General features: G+C 40.1%; 1 protein-coding gene and 2 long non-coding RNA genes across 3 annotated transcripts; all 3 read right to left on the reverse strand.

Moving 5' to 3' along the window:
• Positions 1 to 273: 273 nt before the first annotated feature.
• LOC124291663 (embryonic protein UVS.2-like) lies at positions 274 to 5,326 on the reverse strand. Its single transcript, XM_046728711.1, has 4 exons — positions 5,245 to 5,326; positions 4,539 to 4,629; positions 1,737 to 1,864; positions 274 to 368 (listed from the first exon to the last, which is right to left on the reverse strand). The coding sequence occupies exons 1-4, from the start codon at positions 5,264 to 5,266 to the stop codon at positions 274 to 276; spliced, it is 336 nt and encodes a 111-aa protein (XP_046584667.1). The 5' UTR covers positions 5,267 to 5,326.
• An 84-nt stretch (positions 5,327 to 5,410) lies between these two features.
• Positions 5,411 to 7,986, reverse strand: LOC124291651. The gene is made up of 4 exons (XR_006902254.1): positions 7,954 to 7,986; positions 6,607 to 6,697; positions 6,200 to 6,330; positions 5,411 to 5,429 (listed from the first exon to the last, which is right to left on the reverse strand). It is a non-coding gene; the product is annotated as an uncharacterized LOC124291651 (long non-coding RNA).
• A 1,008-nt stretch (positions 7,987 to 8,994) lies between these two features.
• On the reverse strand, positions 8,995 to 15,289 carry LOC124291662. Its single transcript, XR_006902257.1, has 5 exons — positions 15,230 to 15,289; positions 14,001 to 14,131; positions 13,118 to 13,264; positions 10,075 to 10,168; positions 8,995 to 9,111 (listed from the first exon to the last, which is right to left on the reverse strand). It is a non-coding gene; the product is annotated as an uncharacterized LOC124291662 (long non-coding RNA).
• Positions 15,290 to 27,561: the final 12,272 nt, after the last annotated feature.

Genomic DNA, 27,561 nt, shown 5'->3' on the forward strand with positions numbered 1-27,561 from the left:
CTGCATGACATACTGACTAGGTAGTAATATGAAGAAATGTCTTTGCTTGGGTGTTCTTTTACTAGCTATAAGTAGTATAAATCTGATACATTGTAAATAGTTGATGCATACCACCCAACATCAAAACCTATGTTTTTACTTCTTTTTTCACTACTTTTTCTTATGACTGACTACCCCAATCAAGCACCAAATCAAATATGACTTCTAGCTGTACCTGTAGTTTCAGATAACAAGAAACGAAATCCTTTCCCCGCGGGAACGCTTCATCGGTTTTCATGACAACAGTAAGAAGGTTTCCTGTTGACTGTAGAGTATCAGAGCTCGTCCCAATACAACTTGGTTTAACAGCTTGGACTTTTCCTCAGCACCTAAAAATACATATGTAATGTTTATATGAGGTAATAGTTTCATTAAATGATGAAACACCATTGGTCTGGAGACAAACAGTTAGAACACATTGGCGTGAACGCACCATGCTACACAATCAATCAAACCAATCAAAACGAAGCAAATGATCATGTGCTTTGATAAAATAATCTTGAACATTTGTGTAATCTTGCTTGTCATACCCCTGGTGGAATTTTAAAATGAATTTGTTGGAAAAAATATGAATGACCAAAACAATAGTCAGACTAAAAATATCCCCAGAGATGTGAAATATAAGCCCAATGTTTGAGATTAAAGTTGATAAGTTACATACAAATATAATAATATTGTTTTGAAACTCATAGCCGCATTTATAATTACATTTCCTAAACTTATTGAAGCCAAGACGCATAATCTCCATAACAAGCCCGCAAAGATCGCCAGGAAATACACTCTGTTGGACCCATGAGAGCTGTTATGTCAACAAACGACGCGGCGCAGTATTTGAATCTCTCACCATCAATTGCATGATTCTTATTAAAAACTTCATAATAGGCAGCTTAAATCCTGTTAACTACGCTCTTTGTACTTTCAATATGTATGCATATATATTTATCAGGATTTTTAAACAATGACCTCAATGCCATAAACGATTTGGCACTCGAATTATTTTTATCAAAGCACCATGGTCATTTACTCGCTTTTGATTAGTTTGTTGATTTTCGCATTATAACAAGCATCGAGAGGGGATGAGTCTTCTTGTAGTTTACGGAAAGGGGTGAGAGGTGACTTAATGACTTACCCCATTAGCATTGTCGAAAAAGATTCAACGTTTAGTTCCCCATATTTTTATAGTTTGAATTATTTCATCAGTTTAATCAAGAGAGTCACGCTTAGTTCCCCCAAATAGCATATTTCTCGACACTTCAATTTTAGTTAGTTTCTGCTTTCAATTCCACTGCACAACAACCATCTTGATCCTTCCGAGAACCTGGCTACAAGAGCCCCTCAGTGTTGCAATGTACAACATTAAACAGTAGTCAACATTATGTATAATTCTAAGAATATGACTTCAATTACAATTTATCCAAGATTCTTGTGTGATAATTGTGTTATCACACAAATACAAAGTTCATATATCAACAAAAGTCCTCTTTATGTCAGCAAGCTTAATCAGTAGGTAGGTAAATCTTATCCCAGCCTTAATGTCTCAGTAAAGCCCAGAAAGGGAAGATTACACCTTTTGCAATTCTAGCACAAGTTTGTTAAGGTTAATTGGCACACTTATATGAACTTAAAATTTAGTTCGAAGTTATTACTGCCATTACATATTACAATATACGGAGAATATTAAGGTGGTTCAGACGCACCATCGTACACGTTCAGATAGTCTCCACCACAGTTACCACTGGTGCCGCCTGCAAGGGAGAAATTGCCACTAAGACGGATCTGGGTCGTGTTAGAAGCTGCCCATATAGTCCACTTGCAGAACATTTTGCTGAAAGTATATAAAATCTCTCCATATATACAAAGTCAACATCACTGATGCAAAAGGCAAAAAGGGATTGAAATGGATCACTGAGGTTTTGTGATAATGGGATTACATAATTTAGAATTACACATAATATCGGTCGATGCTCATGCTGTTGATCACTGGATCATCTGGTGACCTGCCATATAGCTGGAATATTGCTGAGTGGGGCATAAAACTAAACTCACTCACTCACTACACATAATATGTACTGAATGGGTGAATTTTTGGCTGGGTTTTTGAGCCTTGAGGGAATGACATAATCTTTTACTATTTGTGACAATGCATCCAAAAGACGCCATATTGAGGCGCAACTTAGCAAATACATAAACTGTTAAAGCTCAGAGAATATCCACCTCCATTGAACAATTTAACTCTTTTGCTACAATCTAGCCAACAAAAACTTGGAGACAAGAACTGCCGAAGTTCATATTCTAGCCTAATATGCCATGCTTTTCAAATTAGGTATCAAATGGTCAGGGGCATGATTGGCTAGCCTAATGGTTAAAGCTGCCCACTTGTCACGCTGAAGACCCGGCTTGGTTCCCCACATGGCAAATGTGTGAAGCCCATTCCTGGTGTCCCCACCGTGATATTGCTGGAATACTGCTAAAAGCGCCCAATACCATACTCACTCTTTAGTCAGGCTGTTCTCTAGTTTGTAAAGAAGTAAGCTTCTGCTGAAATCAAAGCAGTCGAGCCTAATCGATGCCTATATTAGAGCATTTTGGGTTTATTTGGCACAATAAAAGCTATAGTCTTAATGCCTACAGTGACAAATGCCTACAGGCAATAATAGCTACAGAGTATGTTGTTTTAGGTGAGCAGCAGTGATGCGCTTCCCCTGCACACAAGTGGTCACTTCCACCCTAATGAGTTTAACCTGTTTACACTATGAAAACTTCCTAGAGATTATCCGATCATATCAGCACAAGCAGGTGCCTTATGTATCCTTTTTGCTTGTTTTCACACAATTTGTCTATCTTTCTCAACAGGAACTATATATGTAAAAGCAATGTAATTACTTCTGTTTAGCATGCAATAGATTTTGTACTGAGTAAGTTTGAGAAGGAAACATGTTGAGCTGGTGTGAAGGCTCCCTTTGACTTTCTCAGTGCTGTTGGTCGACTCAGTGAAAATGGAGTAAAACAAATTTCTCAGACTTTTTGCCAGTCAAAATATGCATAAGATGATGTAAAGATATTTGACCCTGTCAGATGTAAAGATATGAATTCAATTATTGTTCCATTTCACAAATATATGAAAACCCCCAGCATTTTTAATTGTGTAGGCATTTGTCCACCTTGTCTGTTGGAATGTTCCATTTATGTAACGGGAGAAGATACTGCTGCTTGAAATCACTGGTGCATTACTTTGTTTATTCTACACTGTAGGCATTTGTCACTGTAGGCATTTGTCACTGTAGGGCCACTACAACAGTAACAGTGAGAAGCCTGGCAGTCTATCCTTACATGTATATGACTGCTAGTCCTTAATGTGGATGTCGGCACATGGCGCTTGTCAAACCTTGAATGTTAAAATGTCGAAAAGTGAAAACTGTGTGAATAGCATTCTAGCCGCAATATTGGGGTTCATATTCTTCATAATGATGCCCAAGGGCAAAATATCACTTTGTCATAGTGACATGACGCCATGAACAATGCCATGACGCCACGCTTTCCATGATTTTAGTGTTCAACACGACACCTCGTGGTCTAAATATCGGTATATCCCTCGCCTTGCCTCAAGAAATACCAACATTTAGGCACTCGTGTCGTAAACAGTGTGACATGGGCACTCATATAATATCCCTCTATGGGTGACACTAGAATTGAGCTCCACACATGGTACACTTGTGAGGAATCAACCCGACTTCGCATGACAAGCCGCATTGTTTTAACATCTAGGTTACCCCACCACCCATGTAACAGTTATTTCAACTTGTGTACTCATACTGATACAGTGTTTGGGTACAGGTCCTTATGACGCTGTCAATCAAGAAAATGGTATCAAGATTTATACTGATATGCTGCACCATAAGAGAATAACAAAGTTGTCATCGATCAAATATCTTGCCTTTTACAATATAGACAAAGGATAAACATGTAAATCAATGTTTTTTCACTTTTCAGGATATTTCCCATTCAAAATTACCCATTTCTTGCTCATTTACTTTTGAAAAGTAGATGGATGAAAAAAATGAAAAGACAGTGTAAGATGTGACTTTTCAGCTGTTCCATATTTCCAGGAAGCATCTGAGAATCCTTAGCACTAACAGTAGACTCCAAAGTTTCTCACAGCTTGTACACTTTCAATTCTTGTAGAAACTCTGGCATTTACAGACTCAGGTCCTGTGAGGGTCCTTACTCAAAGGAATCACACAAATTGGGATTGTCAAATCCCAAATGGTGCCTAATGTCTGTCACCTGCCCGCCGTGAAGAGGCTTACTTAATGGGATCGGTGGTCAGGCTCGCTGACTTGGTTGACACATGTCATCGGTTCCCCAGTTGCACAGATCGATGCTCATGCTGTCGATCACTGGATTGTCTGGTCCAGACTCGATTATTTACAGACCGCTGCCATATAGCTGGAATATTGCTGAGCACGGCGAAAACTAAACTCACTCACTCAGTCACTTGCCTGCGATAGTTTCGAGGGTAGTTTGGTGAGGTGATTGCAGTTTCTTGTGATGCGGCAACATACATTCCGCCACACGTATATGGGTAGATATCTATTGAACATAAGGTCTTTCAGTATCAAGAGTATTATAATTAGGCATAACAAACACACATTTAAATTCCTACTTCACATCTGCAAATAGGACAATAGCTTGAATAATTGATTTAGTGAATAAGAATTGGTTTTCATCAACCCATGTTTGTCGTAAGAGGTGACAAATGAGGTCGGGTGGTCGGTGACTTGGTTGACAAGTGTCAACATATCCCAACTGCATAGAACGATGTTCATTATATTGATCACTGCATTGTCTGGTCCAGACTCGATTATTTCCAGACATATAGCTGGAATATGCTGAGTGTGGCATTAAACAACAAACAAAACAAACATGATTTAGTCGCCATCACACCTTCCAGGCAAAAGAAAATATTACATGATTCTTATTTAAGTGCCTTCAATTAAGAACAACATTTGGCGATATAGGTTCACATTGTCCTAAATAAACATGACAGCTTAATTTACTTGACAATGAAGATATGCTGAACAAAATGTCAGGGTGGTAGTTTTGTGCACTGGCAACAGACAGCTTAATATTTCAAATATACCAATCAAAAATTCTCTTGATCCCTTTTGTTTTTGTTACGATATTTAGACGCTTGATTAAACATACCACTGAAGTTCCCGCGGCTCATACATCAGCACAAAGCCAATTCTTCCATGGTCGGAGACATACGCTGTTTGATACACCATGGTCATGTAGTTGCTGTTGCTGACTTAAGACTGGGAGGTCCAAGGCACTCAGCCGTGATTCCCTGTGTGTTTATAGACTTAAGCTCGAACTCTCTGAAGATGGGCCTACAATGACATCATAAAGAGCAATAGAGTGTGTTTGAAAGCCAAACAGTTTATCATAAAGCTGCAAACTTGCATGGTGTGGTTTGCCTCTCAGAGTAAGTGAGTGAGTTGGGTTTGAATTTTAACAGTATATCAGTCATATTACTTAACTGTCAGCTTATTGTGTGTGTGTGTGGGAAAGCCTTCACTGGCAGTGTCTGATGTTTACCTCTTTCATTCTGGTGCTGACAAACCAAGAAACCGAATCATGGTGAATCTTGAATTCAAACCCAGGAATATACTACATTGCATGTGGTGCTGCTAAACGCCAAAGTGTTTTGGCCTATCACATTGAAGGCAAGGTTCTATACCAAAATGTACAATATTTGAAGCCCATTTCCAGAGATCCCTGCCCCAGTATGATGGGAATTTTGCTAAAGTGGTCAAAACCATATTCACACATTCCATTCAGTTAATATATGCCGACGAAATAATAGAAGGATCACATAAAACACAAGTGTTCCTTATTTTTTCCCCAGGTTTCTTCACAAGCTTTGTATCTCACAACTTGTGAAAAAACCTGGAAAAAAATAAAGCATTACTTGTGTTTTCATGTGATCCCTTATTTTTTTTCCTCAGTATATTATCATCACCACAAGTGAAAGGAAGTAGGCGATATGAATTTGTTCAATACATTTGAAATTTATTCTGTCACCTTTTGCTAATGCTAAATATGCTCATTTGTCTTATTCCTCTATAACACCTGTATTGTCATGCTTTGTTGGTTTTACCATCATACAGCCTGACCCTTTTGCTGAGACAACGTCCATTGGCTGTGTTGTAACGCAGATACGATTCTGTAACACGCAGCCGTATTTGTTGTTGAGGGTCGGCAGTAAAGACGTAGCTGTAGGTGATTCCTCTACAAAAATCAAGGAAATGGATCAATAAAACACTTACAATAAGATTAGCATGAAATGTATAGAAGACATAGCGGGGCCCTCGTGGTTAAAGTGCTCCAATGGTCGGTTTTGAAGGGCTGGGTCTCGACTCCTTACTCATTGCTACATCTTTTACAAACGACTTTAATTTTCACTTGCAAATATAATCATTTTGCTTTTTACATTTCAGTAGCTATAATGGATACATAATCTATTTTCATCTTTGACCTTGTAAAATATATTCATAATGCACGTACCGAGGGAATCGTTTTTCAAATCCAGGCGAGGTCAGGTAGAGAGGAGTGCTTCGTGTGGGCATCGTCATTGTCTGCACTCTGCTTGTGGAACCTGTACACGTGAAAGGTGACAGTGTGTTCTGTTAAACCTAAACCATGACAGTTTTATGGTGAAAATGTAATAATTTTCCTCTGCTCAAACTTTTATATATTTTCAACCAAGACTTTTGAGTTTAACTCCTGAACAGTCTAAACACAAGAACTATCACATACTGAAATAATCCTGATCTGTAAATAATCTAATCTGGACCAGATAATCCAGTGATCAACAGCATGGGCATCGATCTCCACAATTGGGATATGATGACATGTGTCAAACAAGTCAGCGAGCCTGACCACCTGATCCTGTTAGTCAGCCTCTAAAACAAGCATAAGTTACTGAAGACCCAGGTCTTCATGGGTGAGGTGCTGTATATAATGGATTTGATGACTGAGAGTGAATGAAACATCATGTGCAACATGCAGACAACTGAAGTCATGACATGTATGATTTAACACTTTTCCATTAGCTGCACTGGCAGCTGAGTGGGAGACCTTGCTTACACATACTGAACATGATGCTCTGGATTGTACGCTTGATTCATGTCAGAATTCTCCTAGGTACACTTACAGAATACCGGATACCTAATTATATACATCTCTATTCTGCGCAAGTGAGGCTCCTATATATAGAAGAAACAGAGAGCGCCGAGCCCAAGCGAAAGGATCCCATAAAAATAATGAATTTAAGGTAAAAAATAAGGTTAAAATCGAATTCTCACCTTTACTGCCGGGTTTAGGAAACCTAACCTGGGGATTTTAACAGAGTTCACTGACGTGAAACAGAGTAAAAAGTTATCGCGGTGTTGAAATTTTATTCAAATGCATGCTGGGAAAAGGAACTCTACAGTGTGGGAACACTCTGATGGTAAGTGTTTTTGATTGGTAAGGTTAGGTAGGTAAGGCTTTTGACAGCTGGGGTACCCCTTTACCCCCATTATCTTACCTTTTTAGCTTTTAATATTGTTTAATATTTAATATTTAATATTGAACGCTGCTCCAACACAGCCTTCCTTCATGGCGCGCATTGCTAAGGAAACAAAACGGAAGTGCGAAAAATAAATGCTAATCAAAATAAAATGCATGGATAGGTATCCGGGTATTCTGTAATCTTGCCTCCTCCTATAAAAAATCATGATCTTTAACCAGTTAAAAATCAATCATTGGATTTTCTCATCCGACTTGACTATTTATATATTGCTATCAAAGAGATGGAAAGTTGCTGGCATTAAAGAGCAAACAAAACACATGTTTCCCAGGGTAACCTACCTCTGACGGCAGAGTACTTGAGGGAGAAACCCCTGCCCGCTGTTGGAGTCGCCTGTAGTGTAGGTCACTGTGAGGTAGTTCTTCTTGACTATTCACAACTTCACCAGCCCTACTACCACACCATAACTCATCAAGCTTCTCGAGGTACCTTAAAAGCAGACAGGACAGGTGATTGATTCAGTAAAAATCCTGTACACACCACACCTTCCAAAATAGCACTGGTCCCTGGGATATTATATTTTTGTTACATTTTTAAATCCCTTTGCTGCACAACTTCATTTCAATTTTGCACATTTATATGATCGAAAGTAATGACAGTTTATGAATACACAATGCCATTTAGAAAGTGGTCACTAAGAAAGTGTAATCCCAAATATAACATGTTACATTTGACTACTTCTCTAAATGGCATTGTGTATTCATAGCTTCGGCTGTGGGAGCCGCGGCAATTTACTTATCAGAGGGTACACAAAGTCCCCAGTCTAGACTACTTCAGTTGTCCGGACCTCCATTTTGTGGAAGTCGGCTGGCTGAGTGGGTTAGACACCTGACTTTGTGTGCTGGCTGATTAGGTGCCTGACTTCTGAGGGTGGGTGGGTCTCAAACTCCGGATGGGAATCAACCCAATAAAGTACTAGAATCTGTACTTTACTAAGAAAGTGTAATCCCAAATATAACATATGTTACAATGAATATTTGTCCACCAATGGGATACATGTCTTCAGCTTCCAAAACTATGTATGCTCGCTACAGGATGATAAATAATATTTTCAGAGTGAAATATCAACTATTTAGTAGCTGTTGGTTCCATCCAGTGAATACAATGATTTTCAATGACTGCAAATTCATGCAAGGAAAAGATGATGTGAAACAACAGAGAGAGCTGTATTCAATTTCCAATTTTTTCTAACGATAATGCCAAGGGTTATTCTCTAAGGTGCTTTTCCTACAAAAAACAATCAAGTAAAGAGCATCTTTATTTGCACACAGATAAAATCATTATGTTTTTTTTGTGTTTTATCATATCATTACCTACCATCTTTTATCATCAAGCTGTCATATCGGCATTCTCGGGCCAATTCAATGTCAAGGTCATTCAGAGTCACTCTGATGTGGTAACCAATCGGTCCTCTTATAGTGAAGGAACAGGTCTGTGATCTGTAAAGGAGAAAATAGATTTAGCTGATACAGATGAAAGACTGACTGACTGAGTTTTTAGTTTTACCGCTTAGCAATATTCCAGCAACATCACGACGGGGACACCAGAAATGACCGATGAAAGAAGACAAGGAGAATGAGTGAGTATGATTTTATGCCACTTTTTAGCAATATCACAGCAGGGGACACCAGAAATCAGTCTGTAAAGCTGTGTCAATGTTTTAAATCAAACTTCAGCTGTTGGTGTGATGTGCAAACACTTCAACTACTAGACTACCCCACTGACTGGAGATAAGGGAGAATTGTCAGTGTGATATCTCAAGTGTTCTTATACATGTATCATTACATCATTGACACCACTATAAACAGTGTACACCAGTTATGTACACATAACAGCATGTCAACTTTACCTTGCAGTAAAGCCTAAAAGAGATGGTCTCAGACCTTTACGAAATTTGGTGAAACTAGCAAGCACAGCGTTGTTAAGCGACAACAACTAGAAACATAACCAGGGAAAACCAGAATTGGAACCCACCATCTAATGTTTCTGGTAAGCTCAATGGAAGCAGAATTGGTGTGAGCAGTATTAGACAAACAAACAATCAGGATCGGGTTTAATAGATGTTAACCTTATTTTGCACCAGGTGCAACCTAAGATAAAACCTAGTTGCACTAGCCAAATTCCAGCTGCACTGCTCTTATCGCAATATGTAATGAAAGAAATGTGCTACTGAATTATTCAAAGCTTAGATAAAAAATGAGCTGACATAAAAATGCTTATAATAGATTTATTTCACAAAAATGACTTGCACCTGGTGCAAGTTAGACGAATAACTAGGTTGTACTTTGTAATATTGGGTTGCACCAGTGCAAGTAACAAAGCACTAAATAGAGCCCTAAACAAACAAACATTAACAGGTTGATATAATAATCTGACCTCCAGAGTCACTAAAACAGACTTACATGAGAGAAATACGCGGATACCCTTGAGATGTGAGAACTTGCTCCGTTTCAGTTGCACTCAATGTTTTATCACACGAGCCAGAAGGTTTGTCGACTGGAGTTGCAAAATAGAATTATCTGCATATTATCAAGCATAAGACATCTACATACACGGGGAAATGATACGACAAGGTCACTATATCATCTGGATACATAGTGAGTGAGTGAGTGAGTTTAGTTTTAAGCCGCATTCACAATATTCCAGCTATATGGCTTACAGTCTGTAAATAATTGTGTCTGGACCAGACAATCCAGTGATCAACAGCATGTGCATCGATCTACACAATTGGGATATGAGGTCATGTGTTAACCAAGTCAGCTAGCCTGACCACTGATCCTGTTAGTCGCTTCTTACAAGCATGGGTTACTGAAGACCAATTCATGGATCAAGATACATAGGTCATGATACAATATGTATCTGTATGGCAATATGCATATTAACAGCAAATCATGTCCAAACTTCTTCCTATAAATATTTCAGAGCTTATGAAAAGGAACAGCTACCTGTTTGTACTGGATATTTTAAGTAGTAAACATGAAATTCTAATTACACTTTAATTTGCCGCAATGTCAAAATGATGGGGTGGGCGGTGAAAACCGCAATTAGTAATTTAGCAAGTGGCGGGTGCGGTGGGCTTTAGCTAGCTAAGGCTTGCAGGCTAGTGATCCAGCGAGGTTGAGGTGTCGGATCGAGCCCACCTGTGACCGGGTGTAAAACCTTTGGAGTCAACTTTGTGCAGACTCTTTCAGTGTTGTCACAACCCCTAGTGTACAGTACACAACCCTGTGCACTTAAAAAGAACCCACGAATCCGTTGGTATTTGACCAGATGGTGGCTACATGAATACGCAAACACCTAGTTGCGGGTACAGCAACGTGCAGTGAACATGGACAAAGTACTGTGACTATGTGTCCCAGTCCACCCAGCTGTGAATGGGTACCTCGCTAGGATGAGAAAGCCACAATAACTCGTGCTCCTAGTGGCTGCAAGAGTTGTATACTCCCCAGGAGTTGAGATTGATAATGCGATGTGCCGCTGAGATTGACATCCAATGAGCGAGGGAAAAAATACCAGCGTCTTGAGCATGCACTAGTGCGTGGATATGTGCGCTATATAAATATCCTATAATAATAAAGTGAATCATTTGGTTTCCATACAGAAGAAAATGTATCACATCATTGCATGAAACTAATACTGCATCCATTCCACCTGTGTATCATCTCATCCTGAGACATATACAGCATTAAACAGGAGCTGTTAACAAGAAAACAGGTGAAAAACATTGCTCTGTTGGTATGGTGCATAGGCTCTAGTATGACAGGGGCTTATATTGAATGGAACTTCCTTTAAACAATAGGGTCAGTGGTGTGGTTCTTTCAAATTTTAGCAAACACAGGTGACCAAGGCATGTTAGGTACAGAAACTCATTAATCAACTTATCACTCACTCACTCTCACTCTCAAACAACCACCCACCCACTCACTCACCCACCCACTCATTCACTCAAACAACCACCCACCCACCCACTCTTTCACTCACTCACCCATTCACTCACTCACTCATCCACCCACTCACTCCACTGGACTGACTCACTAACCCACCCATTCACTCACTCACTCACCCACAACTCTTACTCACTCACTCAAACACTAACTCACTCACCAACCCAACTACTCACTCATTCACTCACCCACCCACCCACTCACTCAAAATACTCACCCTATCATTCATCTCTCACTCACTCACCCAACCTGCCACCCACCCATCCATTCACTCAAACAACCACCCACCCACTCACTCAACCACCCACCCATTCACTCACTAACTCAAACAACAACTCCACCCACTTACTTACTCACTCACCCATTCACTCACTCAAACAACCACCCATCCAACCACCCATCCACTCACTCAACCATTCACACACACTCATTCAACCAACCACCCACTCACTCACTCACTCACCCACCCATTCACTCACTCACTGACTCAAACAACCACCCATCCACTCCACTCACTCACTCACTCACCCACTCAAACAATCACCCACCCATTCACTCAGTCACTCCACCCACCCACCCACCATTCACTCACTCACTCAAAAACACCCACCCACTCACTCACTCACTCTATTCACGGTGGTCAAGATGCAAAGAGTTTCACTTTCACTCACTCACTCAAAACAACCAACCACTAACTCTAGCACCCACCCATTCACTTTCACTAAAACAACCACCCACCCACTTACTCACTCACCCATTCACTCACTCAAACAACCACCCACTCACTCCACTCACTCACTCCACCCACCCATTCACACTCCACTCAACCACCCACCCATCCACCCACCCACTCATTCACTCACTCACCCACTCAAACAATCACCCACCCATTCACTCACCCACCCACCCATTCCACTCACTCACTCGAAAACACCCACCCACTCACTCTATTCAGGATGGTCAAGATGCAAAGAATTTCACTTTCACTCACTCAACAACCGCCCACCCACTTACCTCACCCACCCATTCACTCACTCAAACAACCACCCACCCACTCACTCACTCACTCACCACTCACCCATTCACTCACTCCAGCCACCCACCCACTCACTCCACTCACTCAATCAAAAACACCCACCCACTCACTCACTCACTCACCCACCCACCCACCCATTCACACTCACACAAACAAGCACCCACCCACTCACCCCTCACTCCCTCACCCATTCACTCACTCACTCAAACAACCACCCACCCACTTCACTCAAAAGAACACCTACCCACTCACTCACTCTATTCAGGATGGTCAAGATGCAAAGATTTTCACTTTCACTTTGACAATAATATCATTCTAATCACAGACATGTACGCCAATAATTATAATTTCAGGATTATCTTTTACAAAACATGACAAATGCAAACATGTAATACCAACATCAAGAGACATGAGGACTATACCAGCCTAATTTCCAGCCACTGTGTAAGTTCAGAGAAAGCCTACCTTGTACCTGACGATACCGAATGTCAAAACCTTTGCCTTCATTGGCACCGTCTGAGGTGAATGTGATTAACACTGTGCCATCAATGCTAACAAACGTTTGTGTCGGGGTGCTTGAACCGCAAATCACTTCATTTGGTGACGATGAATCTGCATGAAATGAATACATATTCAGACAAAAAGTATAGCGAGTTGGTTCCCTAACATTTACAGCTGACATCAGAAAGATACATGTCATGAAACAGAAATAAACGACGAACAACCTTACTCACATACTACATAAAGAACAGGGTGGTATGTCCGTCATGTCCATCCCTCCATTCGTCCGTCCTGTCCATCTGTCTGTGTGTGTGTTTGTGCATGCTATCCATGTCCATCTAACCATATGGTGGGTATGTTATACACTTACTGGACATGAAAATTTGAGATCACGAATATTTTGGAGATATTTGTAAGACATTGTATAATAAGTCTTCACTATAAAAGTGTCCTTACAAAGTCATGACCCCTAACTTTATGGTTCAGTACAAATGTGTTATAACTTCATGAGATGCTGTTACACATGCTGAAACAAACAAACAAACGTCGTCTACTGCAGTGTTACATGCTGATCAGACAAGACAAAGATGTATGAAAAGCGTCTACTGAAACTTACATTAGATTTGTGATTGTAAATATATGGATGGGGCGGCGGGGTAGCCTAGTAGTTAAAGCGTTGGCTCGTCACGCCGAAGACCCGGGTTCGAATCCCCACATGGGTACAATGTGTGAAACCCATTTCTGGTGTCCCCCGCCGTGATGTTGCTGGAATATCGCTAAAAGCGGCGTAAAACCATACTCAGTCAGTCAGTAAATATATGGACAGGCAAATAGAGGCAAAACTTACGAAGGTAATCCACTTCAATTCTGTCTTCATTACAGGTAGGAGGTGTGCCAGATATTTCTACATGGATGACCTCGACCTCTATCTTCCTTTCTGGGTCACTAGTTGATATTGTCCATCTACATGCAAGGTTGCTGAAAAGAACAAATTAACATCCTAAAATTCCCACTGAAAAATATTCAATCTCAAGAAGGCAGTCGTTAAGTTTTTAAAACACTACTTTGACTAGTATTCAAGTTCCATGTCTGGGTTTGAATATTGAAAATCCGGGTTAGAATATTGATCTTCAGTAACCTATGCTTTTTGTAAGAGGCGACTAACGGATCGGGTGGTCAGGCTCGCTGACTTGTTAGACACATGTCATCAGTTCCCCACCATAGACCGCTGGCGATGTATGCTGTTGATCACTGGAATGTCTGGTCCAGACTTGATTATTTACAGACCGCTGACATATAGTTGGAATATTGCTGGAGTGTGGCTTAAAACTAAACTCACTCACTTCACTCACTAAATGTCAGCATGATGTAGGAGAAAAACATGTGACATTCACTCACTTTGGTGAACCCATGACAAACCCCGGAAACAAAATCGTGGTCAATCTGGGATTCGAACCCACAATCACAGGTTTCTGACACAACCAAGGGATTCAACTCTCCATAGCAACTTGTAATGCCTGAACTGACTAGGCCATTCCAGCCCTTAGAAATCCATACAGATTGGGGTCATATTTTTAATGGCAGTTGCTTATTTTGCATGAATTTTCCCTAGTTTTCAAGGAGAAATAGTGTTTTGGATAATCGATTGCTGGTGTTTAAAAAAGGAATTGCAGCTCAATATAAGTTGGGTGAGGTGAGGTGAAATTGGGTTTAACGTCAGGTTTAAGAATATTTCACTATATGAAGATCGCATGTGTCTGTATGTGTGTGTGCTGCTTGTACTAGCCCAGACTGAAGCTGGTTTTATAGTGCTAGCCCACTGAGATACCATGCCGCAGTGAAGCATGAATACCCCACTCAGACACATAATACTGACTCGAAGTCAATCAGTCCTTGTTGTACCCATTAATGCTGAGCCAGGCAGGACCAACAAGAACCATATTTTAACGCCTTTTTGGTATGACGTTGGGGATCGAACCCATGACCTTCCGCCTCCGGCAGACGCTTTAATCACTACACCACAGAGGCGTGACAAGAGGTAAATACCAATTTTCACACAGGACTGAAGCATCTTACCTGTAATAACGATTTGATAACCAGGAGACAACAGGTAGGAATCAACATCAGTCGCTATCAACTCTCATCTCCGCAGTCAGAATCTAGATCAAAATGCCAACAACTGTCACTGTAATTGCCTCTTAGCAATATTCCAGCAATATCATGGCAGGGACCCCAGAAATGGGCTTCACACATTGTACACATGCTGAATCATCCCAGGGCCTAGATTTGTAAAGCTCTCTTTAGCTGTTAAAATAGTCGGTTAATATTAATGTATGGTACTTATGACTATCTTAGCTTAAGACAGCTTAGAAAAATCTAGGCCCAGGTCTTGAGCATGATGAAGAGAACACTTTGACCACTTGGCTGTCATACTGTTCCCCTGATATTATTTGGATTACATACCAAATAATGCCTTCAGAAATTTAACTGACATTGTTTCAGGAAATATTTTTTTAAGTGGAATAAAATACAGGGCTCGATTTAAGGAAATGAGACTCTGATTTGCAATAAGGTGCAACCTTGAATAAAAAAAACCTTGTTGCACCAAACTAAATGCAGCCCAAAATGGGACCTCTGCTAGGAAGTAGGACTGTAACGATGCATCAAATTATCGATGGATTGCAATTGTTGAGTCTCCGATAGCAGTTAACTGATGGTAGAAGAAATATAAAACTATTGATGCATCGACAGTATGTGTGGACTATGGATTAGTGACTATTCGATGATAGTAAACATGAGCAGTGTAAAATACAGGAAGTACCACATTCATTCCCTTTGATTTAGAGTTATCTGCCCCTGTTACCTCTTTTAAACGTTAAGAAGACAAAGTTCAATCAATATCCCCGCAATGGCAAAATAATGCTCATGATTATGTCTACAAGTTATGATTATGTCAACATTTAGGTGTGTATATAGAAAGGTGGAAGGAGAGTATTGAAAGGTTTTAAAGTTCTTGCCCAGAAAGCAGCACTATCACCAATTTCAGGCTAAGTCAAACTTGTTGCCATGGAAATGCCAAAAATATTTTATTCAGAATTCCAAAACTACCAAAAGGCACAAATACACCACCAGATCTATCTATGTGCCAAGTTTGGTGAAGAAACATTGAACGGTTTTAGAGTTCTGCTCCGGAAAAGAGCACAACCACCACCCCAGTCTAAGTCAAACTTGTTGCCATGGAAACGCCAAAAATATTTTATTCAGAATTCCAAAACTACCAAAAGGCACCAGTACACCAACAGACTATCTATGTGCCACAAGTTTGTGAAGAAATTGTGAACAGTTATAGAGTTCTGCTGGCCCGAAAAGAGCACAACCACCAATCTCAGTCTATGTCAAACTTGCTACTGGAAACCAAAAATATTTTATTCAGAATTCCAAAACTACCAAAAGGCACCAGTTCACCACCAGATCTATCTATGCGCCAAGTTTGGTGAAGAAACATTCAACAGTTTTAGAGTACTGTCTCAAGAAAAGAGTCCTACCACCAATTCTTCTTGTGGCTAAGTCAAACTTGTTGCCATGGAAACGCCAAAATATTCTTATTCAGGAATTCCTAAAACTACCAAAAGCAAATCTTCAGTTCACCACCAGATTCATCTATGTGCCGCTTCTAGTAAAGAAACATTGAACGGTTCTAGAGTTAAGTGCTCCGAAAAAGCACACAAATGCACGGATCGATCGATGGGATCGACGGACGACGATCGACGACGCTGACGACCATCGACGACGACGACGCATCGACGGAGTCCATTTTTAATTCCCCCGCAAAACGCTATGGGGATAACAAAACTTGAACTAGGGTTTCAAGTTTCTTACCAGTTATTAGAAGAGACTAAAACCATCGTTTGCTTGTTTTATTTTCATACAAAACTACACATTCATTTGGGTAATGACTTCAAATGAGACAATTCAAGGAGAAAAATAATGATGTTATAGTGGTCGTACAGTTGGTCGCGAACAGATTGTCGCCATCGCGAATAGCTTGTTTCCCCTCAATAGTTACACTTCCTAGGAAGTGCCGCGTATTGTACCCACCAAGAACTTTCCCTAGCATATGTAGACTTCAACACTGCAGCCTTCTTGCATTACCCAGAGTGTCAGAAGGGTTGCAGTTCTCGTGGAGAAACTCCAGGCACACGCATCACCTGTGTCAGGGGAGATCAAGAAGCACAAAACCAAGGGATCCGAGAACAACAGGAGCCTGATGACAGTGGCATGCAAGTGAGACATTTTAAAGGTGGAGGTCCACATATTTATCATGCCTTTCCTGAATCTTGCCAATCACACTCAAGCCAAAAAGGACAAAAATTCAATAACACCACCAATAATTTCAGGAAAGACTTCCGCCATCCCCACACATTTAAATTCTCTCATCTGTAATCAAATCATATCACTTGAATACATTATCCCTCATCTGATAAGGAATAGTTTTACCATTTTTCTTTAATTGTATCTGAACATATTCGAAAGACATATTCTACTTCTAAAAATGCCACTCAAAGAAATCTTTCCTCATCCCAAGTAAAAATTTAGGGGATACGGATGGAAGTTTTACCTAATTTCACTGGCTTAACAAAAGACTCTTATGCTGCATATGGGCCTATTCCCAAGAAGCATAAAAGCATCATATTCCTTTTGCCCTGAACATGCACAGGATCATATAAAGCCAAATTAAAGGCAGAAACATATGGTGCAGAGTTGTATGACAGAAATAAGCCATGCCATTGCAGTTTCTTCAGATAAGTTGTTTATATGCACATGGATCGACATCCATCATCACAATGAGTTATTATCAGCCGTGATAGAAATAAGGCCCGGTCCGACAGCCCGAGATCGGATAAATTTCTGATGATCTGACTAAATTTACAGCTAAGCAAGCCCCATTGTCCGGTAAAAAATATTTTTGACGTTCCATACATCTGAGTAAAATTCACCATATCTTGGTGTCTGGTCTGGTTAAATTCATTTCTGGGACTGGTAACATTTTTGAAGTTACCAGCCCTGATGTCTGGCTGGGTTTTACCTTATTTCATACAATATTATTATTATTTCAAAAACACAAACAATGATGCATTAAGGAGATGAAAGCAAATGCTTGTGTCGAATGAATAATTCACTTCTACTTAAAAATACCTCTTGTACTCTGATCATAAATCCTTTGGCTCTGCTTGATACGGTTGGATTTGAAGCTTATCTGTAGCCTGTTTCCACTGCCTGATACTTAATTTGGGTTTCATTTGTCCATTGCGATAGCAGCCCACATCATGCACCCAATATCTAGAGTGAGTGAGTGAGTTTAGTTTACATTGCTTTTATCAACATTCCAGCAATATTACGGTGGGGACACCAGAAATGGGCTTCACACATTGTACCCATGTGGGGAATCAAAACCCTGTCCGCGCGACGCAGCTTAAAGTTTTAACCACTAGGCTGCCCCCAATACCCATAGAAACAAAGCAATCACTGCTGCTACAATGAAATTTCTGATTAAAACCATACAATATAATTTGTTATCTTTACGCTTGTAACCCCATTCGCCTATGTAATCTCAACAAACCAATTTCCAGATACTAAGTAAACCATGGCTATAACGAAATGAAAGGGACTTATAAACAAGCGTGTTACAAATCCATAGTTTGCTATATGCATTCCAATGGATATACACAGCAATTGGGCCAAGACAAAAAAAAACAACAGTGAGTGAGTTTAGTTTTACGCCACACTCAGCAATACCCAGGTATATGGTATGGCCCGTAACAACGAGTCTGACCAGACAATCCAGAAGATCAATAGCATGAGCATCGCATCTGCTAACTGGGAACCCATGATATGTGTCAACCAAGTCAGCAAGCTCGACCACCGATCCCGCTAGTCACTTTACGACAAGCATAGTTACTGAAGATCAATATTCTCTAACCCGATTTTAAGGGTCAATAAAACAACAGCTTGTAGTGAGTGAGTTTGGTTTAATGCCGCTGTTAGCAATATTCCAGCAATATCACAGCGGCTCATTGCCATGGTTCATCATAAGTTTGTTTATTGTAAACGCAGCTCAACGTAGTAAACGTGAGTTGGTGCAATTTGCAGGCCTGTTAATACATCTGATAAATGTTACTATTGTTACTCCAGCCTGCTCAGCAGCATTAAAATGTATTAAATTTCCATTTACATTTTTATTTTAACCATATTATATTCATTGAACAAAAGCATTGGGGCAATGCCATCCAACTTAATGAAGCCCTCCCAGCATTTATGTTAAATCCACATTTCATACGAGAAACAGAGAACATATATACATATTTTACATTTCTTTGGCACAAAGATAAAAGAGGAAATGACGGCAGCATTTACCAACCGAATTCAGCTTATCAGCATTCTTTGCCTTTTTTCACCTGCATTTAAAGATTATGGTTTGTATTGGATAGAATCCCCACTGCCTCCGTGAAGTTAAAATAATCAGGTATAGATATGTGTATAATAATCAGGCATTATAATCAGGTATGACACTGTCCACCTACTTGATCTACATTTGGTGATGTTGTCGTTCTCAATAACTAACAGAGTTCTCAATGGATGCATGTCCACCACGCCTATCCGTATCCCGTCATGCGACCTGTGCTGCTCCTGGATGTTGTGGTATTTATGACATATCACTGAAACGGACAAGAAACAAGTAATGACAAAACTGCAAAGTCCCTCATTCATATCCCAACCAGGAGTAGATGTCCCAATAATGAGGGGTAAAGAGATGCACGAAGTGGTTAAAGCGACGGCTCATCACCGAAGACCTGTCTCGATTCCCACATGGGTACAATGTGTGAAGCTCCATTTCTGGTGTCCCCTACTGCATATTGCTGGAATATTGCTAGTGCTGCATAAAACCAAACTCACTCACTCACTCACCTAATAATGAGGGAAATTATTCTTCAGATGTACAGTGTTAATGTTAGTTGTAGTCCAACGATGAGTCATAGATTATACAACACCAGCCATCAGAACATGATTGTCCAGTGGAAGAACTTAGGCAGGAACAAGCCATATATTTTCAGATGAAATAGTCATCGAACACGATGCAGCAATAGGTTAGAGGGATCATAAATCAGGTGATCGATAAGTCACTGGTGCCGATTACCGCGGTGAGCCATGAAATAGGACACTGATTGATTACCCTGTGAATTATGCCACGATTGCATAGCGCCCAGAGCACTGATTACTATTTGTTTCAGTGCCATCTGTCGGACGCAGACTACTGTCATTCATCTGGGATATTGTGCGACTGCTTGATCATTGTAATCACACCATTTGAATTCCAAATATGATATGTTATCTAAACAACAGATACCATCACCAACGCTGTGCCTGTTTCACGTCGCATGTCATCCACTGTCACCTTTCCGAGTTTGTTTTTGCCTAATGATTTGCGATAAGCATTATTTTAACAGCAGTACGTGAAGAATTGCTTTAACTTTTCGCGGTAGTATATATAAGGCTGGTATAAGTTTCATATACGTCGATAATGAAATTTCCAATCAACTGGTGGCGATATGAAATTTCGCTTTCGGTAAAGCCAAGAACGCGAGCCCATTATTAGCCAGCTTCGAAGAAAGACAATGAGCATTATAATTAAACATAGAGCGACAACATGAATAAACATGGTCGTTTAAGATAAAGCCAGACTCAGGCTTCGTGTCATCACAGATAATCTTCAGACAACTCCGAACCCGGTTGTTCAGGCCGCATTTTGGGAGATTTTAACCAGCACCAGGTGCAACTCAAGATGTAAAACCAGTTGCACTGTGTCGTTCAGCAGCATCGTGCTTGTATTGCAATATGTAATATCAGAATGGCGTTATTGAATATTTAGATGTTTTATTCTAGTGCCATTCGACCGTGCCGATTTTGAGTTTCGGTGCAGTTGTGACCACAGCAATAACTGTGCTGCACCCTGGTAATATTGGGTCAGTACCAGCAAAAGACCAACGACTTCGTCACGCGTTGGCGCGAGCCACGACACACCAATACGCCGTTAAAACCAGTATATCTTTAAAGGCTGGCATTGTCAACTATCATAGACACAGATCAGTTCGGTAAGTATAGCATGCAACGGGTTTCTCTGCTTCGGCGTCGGGTCAATTTTCAATTAACATATTGTAATACAGGCTGGCAGATCGGTATCAGGTGTTGAGTACCTGTAGATCGGTAATTGCGTTATGTTATACCTATCGGTACTGCGTTACCTGGCAGTGATTGGGTAATCAGGTGCTGAGTACCGGTAGATTGCACGGCGTTAAGTGCTCGTGTAGATCGCACGCCCGGGTGATTGCGTTGCGCTTCAGTAGATCGCACGGTTTTGGGCACGGGCAGATCGCGATCGGGCGTGTTAAGTACCTGGTGACCGCAATCAGGTTAAGCACCTGGGCAAGACGGTAACATGGTAACTACTTGAAGCGTCGAACTATGGTTTCAGCCTAGTTTAACATATATGATATCGTGATCATTGGCTCTAAATGAGCCAGTTATCATGTTTCAATAGTTTTGATACCAGCCGACAAGTTCAATATCAATAGCTGGCGACCATCATTGAAAATCATTTACTCATCATTGCCATATTTCATATTTATAAACCGACATGAAAATTTCAATTTATTCGTTTTGCTTCAGTCTTCGAAAACCCAGCTTGCGAGTTCGTCGTCGCGCCCGGTAACGCCAGATCAACACTGCCGAAGACATATACCGAATGTTATGTCTTCATAATGAAAGATGATCCAAAATCTTCATCTTTATACGATATTGTTTTCGAACAATGTCAAGGGGATCGAAGACGACCATTAAAACCAAATACAGAAATATATTATTTCAGGGAACGTCAGCGTGGGGATTTCCCAGCATAAAGAGTTTGAGAATTGTTATGACATGCTCGATAAAGTCAATAGCGGAACATTTCGAGTTCAACAAAGAATATTACGTTGTTTTGACGATACGACTTAGTCTCTGGAAGTAATATCGCGATTTCACCGTTTCATATTGAATTCGACGAAGAAAACAGTAGTTATTGAGGCATCAAAGTTGTAATGGTAAACCACAGACGCATACGGCAGTTTCAGGTTGGCACCCGCCAAATAGGCATAAGTTGTCATAGTAACGGTTCCAGGCAAGCGAGTTAACCAGGCCTCGATGAGTGAAAGCGAGTTTGTTTATCGCCAATCAAAGCAATAGTTCCAGTTATATGGCGGCGGTTCAAACAGTTCGGATCCGTCATCCAGCGATCGAACAAAGATAAGTTAGTCATTCGCACAATGGGGAATCGATGATAGGCGTTCGTCAGCGAGCCCGACCACCGATCATTATTTGACGTTGGCCGGATTACCGAAAGACCATCCCAACCCGAATCACGGGCATACGCAGAATCATTAACAATCATTGATACAAAAACCGCGACATTGTCGAATATCAAAAACCGGCACAAACCAAACTCAATCATCAGGAGACACACAAAGACCAAATCTGCCTGGCCTGGCAAGGGTGGAGAAACTGATTTTGTATCAGCACTTCCCGTCTTCGAAGACGTACTTATCAACGCGGTCAAAAGCACTAAGCTTCAATTTCATCGGTCTGTAACATCACCGAACCAGATAACTGATGTCATGAGACCATCGTTCGAACAATTAGACACGACGACGACATGCATCAGGTCAGTAGTTCGACCACTGTTCGCGAATGCAGAGGCAGGAGATCATCATGACAGTTCTCCTGGATTCGCACCGGTAGAAATCGGGTCAGCCATCGTATCCGATGGAAAACGATTACGTATTCAATATTTGGTGATGCAGAATTATTTCAGTTTAGCACAGTTTGTATCGTCGGGTCTCGATTTATTATTCATAGTGGCATTGTTTAAGATCGTCTTCTGAATATAAACAACATCTGCGCTGAAGAAATTATCAGTCCATCGTACCGCGAATAAACATGAAGTTTAAACAGCATTGTTGAAGCCAGGTTTGCTAGTCAAAGTTTCAAATTTTATTATTTTTTGTCGTATTTTCGTTATTTACTGCGTTAAATTTTGCAGAATTTGAAAATGGTGATGAAAGAATTTCACCAAATTTCAATGGTAACGTGCTGCGGGAATTGGTGATCGACAGCGAATTCGTCAAACAAGTAGCAGCTTGTTAATGCCAAATATCATCAATGAATCAAAATTCACAAATCTTCTTTTGTTTCTATGACAACATTAATGTTAATGCCATTTTCAAAGGTACTGACACTGTACCCAGACAGGTGATTATCAACAAGATTAACAGCATTATCGCAATTTCGAGATTTCACCGAACACGTAAGCAAAGTGCACCCGTTTGCAAAGCCGATATGAATCATAGAGTTCAATGCCTCCATCAATCACCTGTTTAACGAATATGGCCACACGCCATTTACCGTTGATGTCGGTTGATTAAACTTTTGAGACAATATTTAATCTTTTGAAATAATATCTGAAGATTGTTTCCATGATATCAATGAGAAAGGATGAGTACCCATAATACGGTCGCAGCATGGCGTGGAAACCAAAGTTCAATACGTGTTAATAAGCGGGGTGGTCACGGCGTTTCCAGCATTTGTTTTTAGTTTGGTGTTTTGTTTCGATTAAAGCATGCGCCCGCCGAGTTGCATTCGTAAATTTATGTTTTGCGGCGTTAGTGCGTGAACGCCGCCGCAATGGTTTGCCGCAAAGTGCCCTTTAAGTTTCGACGAATATTGATCGGCCGTTAAGTTCAGTATGATTTAGTTTGCAGATATGGGGAAAATAAACCTGCAAGATGAAGATTGATTAGACTGAAACACTTAGCCTTCGAATATGCTATACGGATATAAGTAAATCACCTTTAACATAACCGTTGCCGCTAAACATGATGTGAAACAGAGCAGCAGCCAGTTGAATTTTTATTTCACACCAGTCATTTTTTAAACATTGGTGAAGTTGTATCAGGAAGTTGAGATTGATAACAGAGTGCCGTTTCAGAGCCGATTCAGCGATTGAGTGAAAGCGTTCTTTGTTGCCGAGCGACATATGGCGCCATAAATACAATATAATGCGTAAAAAACGTTTATCGCATTAAGAATTATTTCAACATTATCTATTACGCTGCAGATATTATCGTGAAAGACACGGTTGACAAGCCAAAGATGCCAGCGTTCAGTTGCCTGCGGCCGACAGCCATATTAGTCAGGCTGATATTTTAAGACTGTCTATTAATATTTCACTTATTCATCCATATTGTCATAATACGTTTTCGATAATAAAGATGATGAAAAGGGATTGCAGTTGATCATATTTTGAAGACAGACTGAGTATTTGTTGTTTGATATTCAGCCGAATGAATATTTGAAACACGATACTAGCCTTTAAAATTGCATTGAGCGAAGTCAGTGTAAGGGTAAGATTCGTTATTGAAAAGCAACATTTACGAGACTGCCCGGATTGTTGAGTTCGAAAATTATCACGTCAAAGACCTGGGGATCAGAAGACTCGGTGTTCGATTCTCCAGTGCTGTTGGTCAGAATATCATTGTATCACTGATAATAAGGAATAATCACAGCGTCTGTTCAGTGGTTTTCTGTCGGCAGTAAGTCAGTATGAGGCCGGAGTTCAGTTTTCCATGTTATTTATTTAAAATCGCTAGTTAATGGTCGGCAGGAAGCCAGATGAGGCAGCATTTTGTTGATGTCACTGTACGAGCAGTAAAGCAATTTTAAAGTTACTTCCACCCCGTATATACATACATAGATAGAGGGTGAGATCATTCATCAGTAGCTTAAACATTTAATCATATATGCCAAATGTATTATCTATGTCACATGATCACCACTAGCATGTTCACATATTCCATACTTTCATACTGGAATCTGCAATACTACTAAAGCACACTCATCTCCTGCCATCGTTGCGACTTCTTACATTGTAATTGTCATAAAGTGCTTCTCTATTGTGTGTTTCATGTAGTGCAGCTTGCTTACATCGGCCAGATTGCAGTGGACTCTCCACATTAACTTTCACTTCGCCAGGATACCCTGTAAAATATCCTACGGTGAGGTAAAATGTCAAATAGCAACAGCTATGATCTTTAAAAGCTGATGGCTGAGATAATTGGTAACACAGTAAATGTTACAGACCCATTATGGAAATTAATGGGTTATGTGACATGCTTAATTGGGAACAGGTCATGTGATTTAGATGAAATACATTTTGGCATGCCATAAACCCATGGTCGTGGTTTTCTATACTGATGAGGTTTGTCTGCACCATATCTATCTATGTATGTATATGCAGGTGGAAGTAACTTCTTCTTTAAAATTGCTACTGGTAATTCGGGTACAGTGACACATGTAAAAAATCACTTGCCCTCATCATACTTCCACTTATACCGCCGATTTTCTTTGCTGATTTTTAAATAAGCAACATAATTACCATAGTAAAGTCAACTGACCCCGTACAGCATCACATACAACTTATTTGCCCCATGCAGAAAACCACTGGACTGGGACGCCGGGCAATGGGTTATTTCCACCCCTGATATGAGGAGGTGGGCACGAGAAATGGTCTTCACACATTGTAGCATCAGGAATCGAACCCGGCTCCTCACTGATCCTCGGTCTTGGAGCAGTGATTGAAATAATTTCAAACTCAACCAGACAGTCAAGCAGGTCACCCATAAATGTTGGCCTCTATTCTGGCCTGGAAGATGCCCGAGTTCAAGACTTTGACTCATATAATGCAATTCTTTACAAAAACAAACAAGTATCATTGTTTCGAATATGTATTCATTCAGCAAATTATAAACAACAAATACTCCAGTCACATTCCCCTGGTCATTTCAAAAGAGTCTGTTAAACTCCTGGTAACCTCCCTTCATCATCCTTATTATCAAAACGCGACATGACACTTATGGATGGATAAGAGTGAACAGTAATAGATTAAGTCTTTAAAATTATCAAATTGACAATATGGTTGGTGGAGATTTTTCAGGCAGCCCGAGACGACATTATTATCTTTGGCTTTTGTCATTGTGTCTCTTTTCTCAATATTAATATCTGTACCTTGTGTAAGATGTATTGAAATCCTGGAAATTAATGCCCAAATGCATTAAACGCTTACATTACATAACAATATTTATATAGCTACTATCCAGCTCAACTCAGCTCAAAGAACTTTTGTTTTTTCCCTCAATCACTGAATGTCAATCTGAACGGCACTTCGCATTATCAATCTCAACTCCCTCGGTAGGCAATACAACTCTGCATTAATGTTTAAAAAATGACTTAGGTTAGCAGAAATAAAAATTCAAATATCTAACCAAACAACACCTTGTTTCACATCATGGTTTATTGAGCAGCAGTTTTAACAGTTATGTTAAAGGAATTGGTTTACTTATATCAAAAATTATATATATTCAGAGGCCAAGTATTAGTCTAATCCAGTCTAAATGCACAGGTTTTGGCACCCACATATCACAAACCAAATCATACAGACACCCGCAACAGCCAATCAATATTCATCCAAGAACTTAAAGGCACTGCAGCCATTGCAAACAGCATTCACACACCAACAACACACAAAACTTTATAATTTTAATTTAATGTACTCAGCGCACGAAGGGGCAATCAAAACAAAACACCCAAACCTAAAAACAAATACTAAAGAGTACTCTGGTGATTACCCCACTCAGGTGCAAGCAATGTGTGAAGACTTTTTCTGGTCCCTGCACCATGATACCAAGCGACCATATTGCTAAGGTACACTCATCAACTCTCGGCCGCTATCATGATAATCTAGATATTGATATTTCATAGATTAAATGTATCTCAAAAGTTTTAATCTTTTGACACTGTGGCATTGTATTTGTTTTTTTATCCAGCAATTTCGCTAACTGCGGCATATTCATGCAGCAGACCCAAACAAGGTGGTTGTTCTGGAGACATTGGACTCTTATGATTCATATCAACTGCAAACAGGACACTGCGTTGCAGTGTTTCTGGTAAGAGCATTCAGAGAGGGTACCATGAAGTACTCGTTCATTTTGTTTATAATCACCTGTCTGAAGACTAAGTAACAGTGTTTGCCTTTGGAACTTAAAAACACAAAAGCATCTTTATTCATGTTGCTCATAAATAGTAAAAAAGAAGATTTTGTGGATTTTGATTCATTATTGATATTCAACATTAACAAATACTACTTGTTTATTACTAGTTAGATTCATATCAGTGTCTCCTGATTCCACAGCACATTTTACGAATTCATATAAATTTAAGTAAATTCTGCATCCCATTTTTCAAAATTCTGCAAAAAATTCTGC

This window comes from Haliotis rubra, unplaced genomic scaffold (genome assembly GCF_003918875.1).
Source record: "Haliotis rubra isolate DU_JTF1 unplaced genomic scaffold, ASM391887v1 Scf499, whole genome shotgun sequence".
NCBI classification, from domain to species: domain Eukaryota; kingdom Metazoa; phylum Mollusca; class Gastropoda; order Lepetellida; family Haliotidae; genus Haliotis; species Haliotis rubra.

Bases quoted from the DNA above. Each gene is read 5' to 3' on its own strand.
- LOC124291663 (XM_046728711.1), bottom strand. From the start codon at position 5,266: ATGAGCCGCGGGAACTTCAGTG. The intron at 1,865-4,538 runs GCAAGTGACTGA...ATATACTTTCAG, and splicing joins TACCCTCGAAACTATCGCAG to CAAAATGTTCTGCAAGTGGA. The intron at 369-1,736 runs GTGCGTCTGAAC...ATGTATTTTTAG, and splicing joins CTATCTGAACGTGTACGATG to GTGCTGAGGAAAAGTCCAAG.